The sequence below is a fragment of the Coffea arabica genome, chromosome 11c, assembly GCF_036785885.1.
Source record: "Coffea arabica cultivar ET-39 chromosome 11c, Coffea Arabica ET-39 HiFi, whole genome shotgun sequence".
In the NCBI taxonomy this organism is placed as follows: Eukaryota; Viridiplantae; Streptophyta; class Magnoliopsida; order Gentianales; family Rubiaceae; genus Coffea; species Coffea arabica.
Window position 1 is genome coordinate 19739158 of NC_092330.1, and position 14553 is coordinate 19753710.

Consider the following 14553-nt stretch of genomic DNA (forward strand, 5'->3'; position numbering starts at 1 on the left):
GTGTCTCATGGCATTCCCTTCGTCAGAACACAATTTCCAGTTCACCATTGTTTTGCAATGACAATTAACAAGGCTCAAGGTCAGACTCTTGACTATATTGGTTTATATCTAAAGGAACCCATATTTTCTCATGGACAATTATACGTTGCACTCTCTAGAGCAAAAATTGCTAATGCAGTTAAAGTTCTCATACTTCCAGGAAATTTGCTGAAGTAAAAACTGATGTGTTTGTTGAAATATTACAGTTATCTAATTGATCATTCGCACTCTGCATAGGTATCTTGACCTTTAAATATTGTTATATCTTGTTCTCAAATTTATAGTTTTATTTTGCCTTGCAAACTGAAATTTCTTACTTGTATATTTTTGTTATTGCTAATGAGTATAGGATGGCCGCTCTATTGCCGATCAATGAGGTTGAAGTCAAAATAGAGAAGTGGACAGCAAAAGTCACTGTCTAAGAGAAATAGCAAGTTACTTCATCAATTAGCACACCAACCAAGAAACAAAAATTTATCTTCATTGATTCTGAGGTATTTATTTCGATTAAACTTTTTTATATTCAAAATTGTATCTGCTATACATAGAGATATAAATAGTACTCATTTGTCCACCATCGTAATAATTATTTTTCAGGGCTCAAAGGTTGAAGGAATCATCTTTAATGTTGATATTCCTATAATGAGCCCTAGAATAGAGGTTTACAAAAAGTACCTCATCTCTAATGCTCAGGTGAAAAAGATCCCTGATGACTTCAGAACCACTGACCTAACAAAGCAATGGATAATCACCAGTCGAACAATTATTTAAGAGATTGTGGATGAAGAGGATGTTATAGTTGCAAAGTTTGCATTTACCAAGTTTAAAGACTTGGCACAGTATATGGATCGAAAGGACATTTCTGTTGGTGAATATCTTTCTTCTCAAGCATAATTGGTTTACCTTACTTTTTATATGCTATTATGCTTATTTTTAAAATTGCTCTCACTAGATATTATGGGAATTGTCATTGCTGCATTGGATGAAAAAATTGTCACGAAAATTCAAAGGAATCACAAGTCTAGAAGCTTGTCATTGTTAATGAGGAGTAACTGCTATTACAAATTATAGCCTTTTTCCAAAAAATTATAAAGTGTCGAACTGTTCAAACTATGTCAGATTGCAGACAATTATGCTATCCGTGTGGAATGCTTTTATTGATAATGAATGCTCCAAGATTATTTCAGACATTCAGAGCTATCCTGTTCTTATTGGAAGAAGGTTAAAAGTTCAAAATTATAATGGTAAGTATAACAGTTGACACTTGCATTTTTTTAACATCTAACCTTTTTCTATTTGTACGTTTTGCGAATCACATATTGTTTCCCCTCTTCTTTTGCATAGGAGTGGCTCTTTCTACCTGGTTTGATTCAGCAGTCCTTGTAAATCCACCGGTCCAAGAAGCAAGGGAACTAAAGAATTGGTTCTGTTCTTATAATTTTCAATATTCATTGCTTATAAACTTTATAATTTATCTGTTTGTTTGACAACCAAAGGGACTTAAGAACTGGTTTCACTCTTATAATTTTCAATCTGGGTTGCATATAAAACTACTATTTTAATTATTTGGCTGACTATTTTGGTATCCTATATACAGGGCAAGTAGAAATGCCAAATGCCCTGCAGACATTGTTGAAAAGAGAACTTACAATCTTTACAATCCTGATATCTCTTTCCAGGCAGATCAAAAAATTACTGATATATCACATGTCAGTTCAAAACACAAGGTACTATCATGATTACAAATTTTCCATTACATTTCAGCCTATAAATAGTTTCACTAATTCGTATGCTCACTACATTTTAGAATGTGTGGGTGAAAGCATCACTTTCATTTGAGCACATCTTCCAGAAATTTTGGTATATGGGGTGTGAAGAATGCTTCTGTTCCACGTCTGCAGATTATGGTGTCTTGTTCATATGTAAAACTTGTAAACAAAAACACAAGACTGAACCAAGGTATAATAATCATTTATTAGTTACTTATCATTTCTGCTACTGCTGCTTATTATATTATCATTTATTTTCCTCTATTGTGCCTTATTTAAATTTACATATTTAATAGGTATAAATTTGATGTTGATCTCTCTGATGACACCTGAACAGTCACATCCACACTATTTGGTGATTTAGCTGAGAAACTACTAACATTCACAGCAAAAGAAGCAATGAAGCATTATTATCAGGTTTGCTCTCACCATGACGCATCAATACATATGTCTATATATATATATATATATTCTCTTGTTTTGTGTGTTGCAGAATATGGCGTTACCACTTGAAGTTCTGCATGAGGAGCTAAAATAAAAAAAGTTCCTTGCACACATTAGACCTGTACAAGTTCTCCTGGCTGATGCAAAACAGCTTTTCACAATGGTATACCATAAAGAAGCTTCTCATGAACAAGTTTCTATTACAAAATCCAATGAAGAGACGTTTACTTGTCTTTCATCAGGTTATAACCTATACTTAATCATCTTTGTTTTACATGTTAATGAATAACTATAAAAATAAGAAGTATTAGTACATTTACTCTATACTCTATACTATATGCAATTTGTTTTTCTATGACAAAGTCAACTTACTGAGTCAAGTATTGTTAATGCTTTTTCAACTGGTGAAAGCTGAAAAATGGCCTTATTATTGCGACATGATATCCATACTGAAAAAATATTTAACCATTGAAAGCCAAATAGTGTGCGAATATATTAATTGTAATAAAAATGTTCTTTAGACAAGGGTTAATTGTAATAATATATTAATTGTAATAAATAGTGGTTATTAACATTTGTTTCCTACTATATCTGTTAGACTAGGGGTCGGACAAATAGATTAAGTTTACTACATTCTAATTTAATTATTTCCTTTGTTAATTAATGACTGGTTCTCCATATCGTTTGTTTATAATTGCAATCCATTGGTTACCAAATTTCATATTACATCGAAAAAATGATTTCAAACGAAACCATTTTGTCCTTAAAAAAAAATGAAACCATTTTGCATGATGGACCTCTGGATTCTTGATTGAGATGATGGTGTCGTTTGAGATAGTGGTTAGTTTATCCTTTTTGCCATCTTTATAATTATCTCTCCCACACCACATAAATTCATACACATGGTACTGCAAATATCAACTATAGTACTTTATTAACCATTATACCAGCTCATTGTGGGCATTACATAAATTCTTCACCGTGCGCAAGCACGGTATGTTTCTGCTAGTCCAAATGAAAACGTTGAAGTTCTCGATGTAGTAAAGGTATTTTTCCTTCAAATTTTTGCTGGCCCATCTGGAAATTATATAATATTAAATATATTGTTTAACTTTTTTTAATTGGCATTGAGGGAATAATTTTTTCTAAATTCCATTTAGCATCACTAGTAATGGATTCCAAGTTAATCATTTTGGAATAAAAATATTTGAGTGCTCTAAGTTGGCTTCCATTAACATGGTTTTTCCTGTCATTGGCACACTCAAAACTTTCAAATTAATCATAGTTTTCATTAATTTATAGGCTACCCTATAAATTATAGCTAATAATTTTGAAGTGTTTTTAGTTTGTACATTTAATGTTAAAACAAATAATATATTTGGATCAATTAAATCTACTTGAAAGGTTAGATAGTAGTTAAAATAAACTGGTCCATTTTCTAACTTAAATTCTATAAATCCTAATAAAGAATTTTGAAAAGACGCATGTCTAGCATCCCTTAAACATAATAGTATAGAGAATCTAAACCTAATCTATATAATGGTTTTATTGCTCCTTGAACCATTCCTACATGTAAAAATCTATATTTTTTAAAATGATATAAAATAGATTCTTTGTTTAATAATCTAATGGTTTCATGGTTCTTTTTTAAAGAAATAGTTCATTCAGAGATTTTTATTGAATAAGCTTGAAATAGTTTGAAAGATTTCTTTTATATATAGCGTTTATATCTACTTTTGGGTCCAATCATTTAATTTTTGTCCTATTTTTTCTCATTTAATTCTAGTATTCTTCATCCTTTATACTTCTAGTGTGCGGCTTATCTCCTTTAGTTAAAGAAGTAAATTTTATTCAAACTTATTAAAAGAAAAATTTGTTTATAACATAACAAAACACATAAATTATTTAAAGGAAGAAATAAAATATACAAAAGTAAAGAAAAAAATTCAAAAAAAAGCATTCAAAATAAAATCACATAACTACAAGAGAAATTTAAAAAGGAAATATGTTCCAATTTACCAAATGCTTTATAGGAAAGGAAAAAAATGTAATTAAATTACCATACATCCCAAGATTTGATGAAAAAGATATTCCCACTAAATTTAGACCTATCCAAATGAATTTTGAGTTGTTTGAATACTGTGACAAAGAAATACAAATTTTATTAGAAAAAGATTTGATTACACCATTAAAATTACCTTTTAATATATATATATATATATATATATATATATATATATATATATATATATATATAGACACGCACACACTGTGTGTATATATATGTTATGTGTGCGCACGCGTATGTGTTTATATGTGCCAACGCCAAGGGAAGGAAATTAGATGACCATAAAATTGTTAGTCAAGAGGCTATCAAGTATCAACATATATAGAAGTTGACCTTTGAAAAAAAAAAAAAGAGGCTATCTGCTTTTTCCAGTATCTTTCTGGTATGACCCTACTTTGGAGAGGGCTGCTAGCAGAGATTATAGGGATTTTCTATTTCATCTTTTCCCAGGAGGATATATGCCTTTTGTGAGTTTTGTCCCTTCTCCTTCCCATGGAAATTGAGAAAGTTATAACTTCATTAGCAGTAACAAGGCCCGGGGTCCTGATGGGTATTCTGCCCACTTCTTCAAAAGTGCTCGGGAGATTGTGACACAGGATGCAATAGAATCCATAAAGTCTTTGCTTCAGGCAAGCCAAACTTCTAAGAGAAGTTAACTCCACTATCATATATATATATATATATATATATATTCGAAGATGTTTTTTCAGCCTAAACTTCCTAGTGAGTCTTAGCTCCCCATTCTTTTTTTCCTCAATTTTTTGATTTAGTTTAATTCATCAAAATACCAGTAATGTCTTTTGGTTGGATTGAATCTAAAAAAAAGTTTTTTTATTAGTTAAATTCGGTCCTTAAAAGTAGAAATATTCCAAACATGGCATATCAAAAAAAGTAACTATGATTTTGCAATCTAAAGTTTAATTTTTTTCTAACCTTATCGAAATAAAATTTTGTACCTCTTATTAATGAGTCTCCTAACCTAGTGGGCTTTGCTCCATTTTTTGTTCCCTTTTCCCTTTTCTTGTTTCCCTCCCGTTCCCTATGGTATAAATGATGTAATAATTTTGTTATTTTTTTCTTTTGATTTCTTTCTTTTTTTTTATTTTTAAGTGATTTTGATTGATCATGGAGTGATAAAATTAGGTGCTCTTATAGATCACGAGTTTAGGGACACAAAGGTTTTCGACTTTTGGAAACTAGATTGGATTGTAAGAAGGTTGTTGCAAATCAGATAAAGGGTATTTAAGAGTGGCTGGGAAAAAAACAAACCTTTGGCCTATTAGATTTATTGTGTAGCCTAAATAATAAAAATAGGGAGGGTTTTTGTGATTTTAAAATTAGAGAGTAGTTTCGTGAATTGCTAGAAACTTCAAGGGAGGATTGCAAATTTATCCCAATGAACAATGCTTTTAAGATTTAAGTGGTTCTTGAATTTTTTTTAATGAGTTGGCAATCCATACTTTAACTGAGTTGGCTGTCCATAATTTGTAGAATATCAGGCTGCAAGTGACAAACAATTCATATACAAAATGGTTAGGAGATCAATCATACTTTATTTCCTTTAGTTTTATTATTTTTGTATGTTGGATATGCATGCATTGGTGTGCTATATACAATAGAAAATCCAATGAATGGTCTTCATATGCAAGAGTCGACAATGAATATTGTTTGTGAAAATGAATCAAGCTTTACTAATCATTCACAGAGATGGGAATGTGAAAGTCTAATTGCATTGCTATTATTTGTCATGATATTTCAAAGATTTAAATTAACTTTGCAAACCCCAATTTTTATTCTAATTTTCCTAAAGGGAAAATCGTTCAAAATATCCCTCACATTTTGTAAAATGACTTTTTTCGTTCTTTACTTTTAAAAGTATACTTTTACGTTTCTTACAAATTCATATTGATTAAATTTAATCCCTATCTAGGTTTCCGAGAAGTTTTTTGTCGGAATCCACCACGTGCCTTGCACATGATCATTTTTAAAGAGCAAAATTGTCAAATTAAAATTTACATAATTCAATCTATAGTCTCTCATATTTCACAAAATCAATTTTTTTGTCCCTCACATTTCACAAAATCAATTTTTTCATCCCTCATATTTTACAAAATAAATTTTTTCATTTCTCATTGTTCATGTGTATGAATAACTTTTTTTAAAACTAATTTATATATCTATTTGATCTCACTTGGACAATATGAATAGCATGTAATATATCTTTATTTAATTTTTGCCTAAACTTACTGTTTATGTGAAATTAAAATAGATATATATAGGGGTTTAAAAAAATTGTTAGTTTTTCACTCATGTTCATTCCTTTTACTCGAATATTGAAAACAAAGAAAACATTTAATTTTAAACATTATCAAGTATTTATATCGAATTAAATTTAGACAGAAAAAATAAACAAAGGAAAAGTATGACAAAAAGAAGTAAGTACACTTTCAAATTTTAAAATAATCATAAGGTAAGAAATTCAACTATTGGTCTTAAAGGTAGCGAGTAAAAATTTTAGATTTAAACTGCAATTTGTTAGCATGAGTATAGAATTCAAATTAACACCGATTAATTAGATACTCTTATTAAACAACTCAATAAATGAATTATTACTAAAATAGAAAAGACTACAAATATTGAATAGATTCATATGGTGAAATCACACATATATATATATATATATATATAGGTTTAAAACAAAATTCTTAGATTTAAACCCATGTATATATCGATCTGTTTAGGTGAAATCAAATAGAGATATATTACATATTATTTGTACTATTTAGATGAAATCAAATAGATATATTCATGAATTTAAAAAATAAAAATTATTCGTACACATGGTCAATGAGAGATAAAAAAATTCATTTTGAGAAATCTGAGGGATGAAAAAATTTATTTTGTGAAATGTAAGGGACGAAATGATTCATTTTGTGAAATGTAAAGGGATTATAGATGGATTATGTAAATTTTGATTTGACAATTTTATCCACAAAAAATGATCACGTGCAAGGCATGTGATGAATTCCGGCAAAAAACTAGTCGAAAATCTAGATAGGGACCAAATTTAACCAATGTGAATTTGTAAGGGGCGTAAAAGTATACTTTTAAAAGTAAGGGACGAAAAAAGTCATTTTACAAAATGTGAGAGACGTTTTGAACGATTTTCCCTTTCCTAAAATAAGCCATATTCCGCTAAAGAAGTTGTTAAAGTCCCCGATGTAGCTGATTTTTCTATTGAATATCATATGGTAAAATTGTCATATTTCAATTCCTATACTACAAAACATTCGATATTAATTATTAATTTCTTTCAACCACAGGCACAAAAGTTTGGAAAATTATATATCGGTTTGGAGCAACTACTAAATATGCCTAGTAGTTGTCCTCAAACTAATGAAAAAGCTCCATGTGGATATAAGAGTCTTACTCGATTTCATTTAACATGCCAAGTGAATTCCACTTACCATATGAATTAGCAAAGTGAAATCCTTATATATCTACGTAAACTTTTCTATTGATTCTAGATGAATTATTAGGGTCTAATAGTTAGTTGGACATAAAATTCCTCCTCTTTCTATCAAAAAAATTAATAAATAAAAAAGTCGGTTACCTAGACAGTGAAATGGGTTGAACTGGAAAAATTGATAGCTGGACATTCTACCGGTTCTGTAACCATTTCGTATTTAAAAACACTAGGGGATGAAAGCTCACGCAATGCGAGGGTGTTGAGTGCCTCTATTTAAAATTTTTTACATAATTTTCAAGAAAAACACAATAAGATTGAGAAAACAGAAAGTATTGTAGATACAAGTTATTAAAAAAAACATATATATAAAGTATGTATCATATTAGTTGAAGTAGAATTACCCATAAACAAATCCTTTCACACCCTACACAAAAATAAAGTTAATTTTTAAGTGCACATAGTATTTCTTCTACATATGTTAATCAAGAACATAGAAGGAAATGTAAAAAAAAAAACAAAGTGAATAACATAATAAGAAAACATCCAAAGTTGAAGTTATAATATATTACTTTTTATTATTCAACATCAACATAACAAATGATAGCAAAAACTTTTTTTTTTATGTCAAATAGATAATTCCCATCCTTGTACTACAGTTCATTGCAACATTAAAAAGGTTTAACACTTAGCTTTATTCTTAGCTAGTTTTGTCTCATCCACATCAATTTTGACAAACCTGACACTCAAAAAGAAAGAGTTAACCTTATAAATATATTATGGAAAGCTCAAAAGCATCACACAAATAATTTAGAAGTATTGGACAATCCATCCTAACTATGATCGATGAAGTCCCTAAGTTTTTGTGCACATAGAATCCAAAATCCAAGCAAGTTGATGCCTAATATATTTTTGGTCTCATCAAGCAATCCATCAAGCATGATGTGGATTGGAGCATCGAATTTATAATTGTTTTGATCAATAGGAAAACAAAATATAACATGATCCAAAAGTAGGATTTTTAGAAGGAAATAAATTTATAGGTTCATATTGATGGAAATCCATTGAGAACTAATAAATTGAAATTAAGAACTGGCTTGTAGAACTTATTGAGGATAATTATTGCACTTTTGCCTCTTTTAAAGCAACCAGTAATGAGGGCACCAAATTTGTTGCATTGGACAAATAAACATGAGTATTGGGAGCTCAAGGTATCTATTTCATAAAGCATTCTTGAAAGGAATAAGTGACCTGTTGTCACAATTTAGCCCTAAAGAGAATGCCATTCACACTCTCTTGAAAGATTCACACTATAGGACAATGTGAAAATTTGTTTTTTCTTTGATAGCACATCTCAATCATAATGGTGAAATACAATAGAAAAACACCCTCATGTGAAAAAGAGCTTGTTTGGTAGAACAAACCCATCATGAAGCTAAAATGAGAAGAAATTGCACACATGATTGGAGTTGGAAGCCATAAATAGAAAGTGGTTAATGATATTTCCCAATATTTGCTTGCAGATGTGGTATTTCACTACTAACCCTGCAATGATGATCAAACATTCACTATATATTTCAAATTTTCCTTTCAAATTTTCCATAGGAATGTTGAAATTATGCTAGTGGAAAACAATCATAGATAGAGTTTTGTGAAAGCAAGCAAATGAAAAATTGGTGGAACAGAAAATACCTCTTTGGAAGGTTGTACTAAACTAAAGGGAGTAGTTAAATCAGCAAAATTCTAATTTATAAGCTTCACAACTTTGACACAATTAAATCGGAAATAAAGAAGAAGAATTGGAACAAGTTGGCTGTGATTGTAGTAATGATCATCCAACATAAGTTTCATAATAATTTGCATTAATTTTATCTTTACATCTTTCTTCCCAATTGACTTTTTCACCCTTGTAAGAAACACAAAGAAATATATGATTTTAGAACAAAATTGGAAAAGGCAGGAAACTGATCTTAGTTTTATAGAATGGGGGGGGAAAAGTTTTATAGAGTGGTATACATAGCTGGCGCAATTTAAGGTTAGGAAGAAGAAATATCCTACATTCGTCAATGTTGGGGAAAAATGGAAGAGCAAGAAGCAAAATGGATGAATGTTTAAATAATTAGAAACATTTGTTACTTAGACAATAATTAATTCAATTGATTGTAGGTTATGGGAGACCAAAAGAAAGAATTTTGATTAGTTGAAGTTTATTGATTAGGTTGGAGGTAGTTGGGGTTATATTATAAGGAATTAATTGTACAACAATAGCCACACTTCAATTAAATGCGTCTATAACACCATTTCAATAATTACACTAACACATAAACTTATATAAGTTGTACCTGATACAAAAAGATTGTAAAATAATTCCACATTCCAGCAATACCCAAATATCTCCATAAATAAAAGTTTTAAATGTACAAACATGAGGACATTTCCGTAAATATATCCAAAAATATGTTGCCATTAATTGTATCAAAAATTTTAAGAAGGGAAAATCGTTTAAAATGTCCCTCATATTTTATAAGATGACTTTTTTCGTCCCTCACTTTTAAAAGTGTAATTTTACGTCCTTTACAAATTCACATTGATCAAATTTGGTTCCTACTTAAGTTTCTGACTAGTTTTTGGTCGAAATCCACCACGTGACTTGCATGTGATCATTTTTTAAGGGTAAAATTGTCAAATCAAATTTTTATATAATTTGATTCATAGTCCTCACATTTCACAAAATGAATTTTTCCGTCCCTAACATTTTACAAAATGAATTGTTTTGTTCCTCACATTTCAAAAAATGAATGTTTCTATCTCTCATATTTTTCAAAATGAATTTTTTCATCCCTCATTGATCATGTGTATGAATAATTTTTTTCTTTAAATCCATATATATGTCTATTTGATTTTATCTGAACAGTATGAATAACATGTAATTTATCTCTATTGGATTTAATCTAAACATACTAATCATAGTTATACACATGCTATTCAATAGATACATATATATAGGGGTTTAAAACTAATAATTTTGTTTGAAACTCATGTATATATTTATATGATTTCACCATTTGAATCTATTCAATATTTGCGACCTTCTCTTTTGGTAATAATTTATTTATTGAATTGTATAATAAGATCATCTAATTAATGGATCCTAACTCGAATTCTATAATTGTACTAACAAATTTCAGTTTAAATCTGAAATTTTCATTCGGCACTTTTAAGACCAACAATTGAATTACTTGCCCTGTGATTGTTTTAAAATTTAAAAGTGCCAACCACTTATATCTTTTTGTCATACTTTTCTTTTGTCTACTTTTCCTATCCAAATTTAATTCGATATAAACACTCGATAATATTTAGGATTAAATGTCTTCTTTATTTTCAAATTTCGAGTAAAATAAAATGAATATAAGGGAAAAACTAGCAATTTTTTAAAACCCATATATATATATATCTATTTGATTTCACTTGAGCAGTATGAATAGTATGTAATATATCTCTATTTGATTTCACATGCTATTCGTACTGTTCAGGTATGTGAAATCAAATAGATATTTATATGGATTTAAAAAAAAATTATTCACACACATGATCAATAAAGAATGAAAAATTCATTTTGAAAAATGTGAAAGATGAAAAAATTCATTTTGTGAAATGTAAGGGACGAAAAAAATTATTTTATGAAATGTGAGGGATTATGAATCGAATTATATAAAATCTGATTTGATAATTTTGCCCTTAAAATATGATCACGTGCAAGGCACGTGGTGAATTCCGACCAAAAACTAGTTAGAAACTTAAGTAGGGATCAAATTTGATCAATGTGAATTTGTAAGGGACGTAAAATTATATTTTTAAAAGTAAGGGACAAAAAAAGTTATTTTATAAAATGTGAGGGACGTCTTGAATAATTTTTCCTTTTAAAAAACTACACATCATTTTATATTTTTAAAATATTTTTATTCGTGCGGTTGAAATTCAAAACCACAGCTTATTCTTATATAGCATAAGGAATTTTCAGATTTTAGGTTTATGGGTTTGAGTAAATCCAAACATCACCGACTCAAATTTGACCCACTGATAAATTGGGCCACTTTGAGGTGTCTCCAATTACGGTAAACCCATTAACAATCCACGCAATTTCATCAACCTGCTCAATGGCCATTTAGGCTGCTTTGCAGAAATTAAACATTTAAAAAAAAGGGTGGCCATTTATGGCCCAGGTGAAAACCAAAAGTAGGCCCGTGGTCTAAGCCCATCGAATACTTCCTTTGAGACTTAATCCGGTCAGGCCCGCCCAACTAATCTACGTAACCAAATAGCCCTCATCTCCGAACCCTAATCCTTCCCCAAATATATAAAGCCTCTTCTTCTCATTCTCCTAAGAGTCTATTTCCCATTTTCACTCCAGAGCTCAAAGCCCTAAACCTAATCGGCGACAGCAAAATCACTCACCCTAGAAGAAAGCCATGGCTGAGAGAGGCGCAGGAGACCGCGGCGGCTTCGGCAGAGGCTTCGGTGGCCGAGGAGACAGAGGAGGAAGAGGCGGCCGCGGACGCGGTGGCCGCAGAGGAGGCCGCCGTGAAACGGAGGAGGAGAAATGGGTCCCCGTCACGAAGCTCGGCCGTCTGGTGAAGGACGGCCAAATTCGCTCATTGGAGCAAATCTATCTTCACTCTCTCCCAATCAAGGAGTACCAAATCATTGATACTCTGGTCGGCCCTTCGTTGAAGGATGAGGTTATGAAGATCATGCCGGTCCAGAAACAGACCCGGGCTGGTCAGAGGACCCGGTTCAAGGCCTTTGTAGTGGTCGGAGACGGAAACGGCCATGTGGGATTGGGTGTCAAGTGTGCTAAGGAAGTGGCGACTGCGATTCGTGGGGCTATTATTTTGGCTAAGTTGTCTTTGATTCCGGTGAGGAGAGGATATTGGGGGAATAAGATCGGGAAGCCCCATACTGTGCCGTGTAAGGTTACCGGGAAATGTGGGTCTGTTACTGTGAGAATGGTTCCGGCGCCAAGGGGAGCTGGAATTGTAGCTGCTAGGGTTCCTAAGAAGGTTCTCCAATTCGCTGGTATTGAGGATGTTTTTACCTCTTCCCGTGGATCTACCAAAACCCTCGGCAACTTCGTCAAGGTTTGACTAATTTTTTATTTCTGTATATTCTTTTTGTGATTTCGTTTGAGATTTGTTAACTAGTGTTGGGTTTTGCTATTGATATACGTATTTCGGTAATTGACTAATTTATGTTTAAGATTAGTTGTACGTAATTGTGTTCATGGTTTAATCGTATGTAAATGGAATATTGAGAAGGTTTTGATTGTCCTGGAAAAAATGAAGCGCGGTGTATTTTCCTTGTAGGAGTATGCCGGATTTTGGAAGGACATATTACTTGCTTACCTTTCAATTATGGTCTGCCTGCGTTTTAAGGGTCTCTGTACTAGTAAATAATGAATTGGCCATCACTTTTTATGATTTACAAAAGGATACGTTTGGTGGTGAATATTCTGTTCCCATTGTTTTTGGATTTTTAAAGTGTGTGATTCTGATGCGGATGGTCATGTGATGTATTGCTAGTCTATGTTTAAGATTAGTTGTACGTAATTGTGTTCATGGTTTAATCGTATGTAAATGGAATATTGAGAAGGTTTTGAGTTTCCTGGAAAAAAAGAAGCGCGGTGTATTTCTCTTGTAGGAATATGCCGGATTTTGGAAGGACATATTACTTGCTTACCTTTCAATCATGGTCTGCCTGCGTTTTAAGGGTCTCTGTACTAGTAAATAATGAATTGGCCATCACTTTTTATGATTTACAAAAGGATACGTTTGGTGGTGAATATTCTATTCCCATTGTTTTTGGATTTTTAAAGTGTCTGATTCTGATGCGGATGGTCAAGTGATGTATTGCTTGTTGGGTTTCTTGCTTGGTTTTGTTGTATTGTATGAGTTGGTTGAGTGGGGAATTCTGGTATGATTGTATCCGATGTTCTGTTTTGCCTATTAACCATCCTTGTCTCTCTTTTTCATTTTATTATGGGGTAGCTTATGCCTTTGTTCTTTGCAGGCTACTTTTGAATGTCTGTTGAAGACTTATGGGTTCCTAACCCCCGACTTCTGGAGAGAAACTCGCTTCACAAAGTCTCCATACCAAGAGTTCACCGATTTGCTGTCAGCTAAGCCCACTGCGAAAATTGCCTATATAGAGGACTCTGCTCCTGAGAGGGTTGAGGCCTAAGTTTTGCTAGTTGTTTATGAAATACTAGATAAACTGTTTGACGTTTGGTCTTTCTTTTGAGTACTGCCAAGGTGTTCTGTTTCTTGATATACTTGATGGTTTTATTTGTAGCACATCATTGAATTTGGTGTCCTTTTGGAGTTGATTGCAGAATCAATTATGTGATGCAGCTTGTCCATTTTTAGTTAATTATTACGAGTTCTGTGCATAAGTTCATGGCCAGTGAGCGTACACAGAAGGGGGTGGTATATTCTGCTGTTATCCGTTTCTCAAGGATGATTCTCCTTCTACCACTGTTGCATTCCTTTGCAGTTTCCTGTTGCACAGCAAATATGACGGTGCAGGCTGTCTCTTAGCCAATAAGATCTTGCGTTAATGCCAATTTAGTAATCTTCCATTGAATTGATTCTTGTAGATGCTTTTTTTTTTTCCCCTAATTTTTACTAGTGTAGCGTGGAAATTGCCTTGCAAGAACTAGTGAAACTGCAAAAGGGATGCTCTGAATAGTAGAGGCGCCAAAGGTCTTGGCA

General features: G+C 31.7%; 1 protein-coding gene across 1 annotated transcript; it reads left to right on the forward strand.

The window, feature by feature from the left end:
• Nucleotides 1-12156: 12156 nt before the first annotated feature.
• Nucleotides 12157-14188, forward strand: LOC113716695 (small ribosomal subunit protein uS5x-like). The gene is made up of 2 exons (XM_027241090.2): nucleotides 12157-12924; nucleotides 13853-14188. Exons 1-2 carry the CDS (start codon nucleotides 12256-12258, stop codon nucleotides 14021-14023), a joined length of 840 nt encoding a protein of 279 aa, XP_027096891.1. The 5' UTR covers nucleotides 12157-12255; the 3' UTR covers nucleotides 14024-14188.
• Nucleotides 14189-14553: the final 365 nt, after the last annotated feature.

Bases quoted from the DNA above. Each gene is read 5' to 3' on its own strand.
- LOC113716695 (XM_027241090.2), top strand. From the start codon at position 12,256: ATGGCTGAGAGAGGCGCAGGAGACCGCGGCGGCTTCGGCAGAGGCTTC. The intron at 12,925-13,852 runs GTTTGACTAATT...TGTTCTTTGCAG, and splicing joins CCCTCGGCAACTTCGTCAAG to GCTACTTTTGAATGTCTGTT.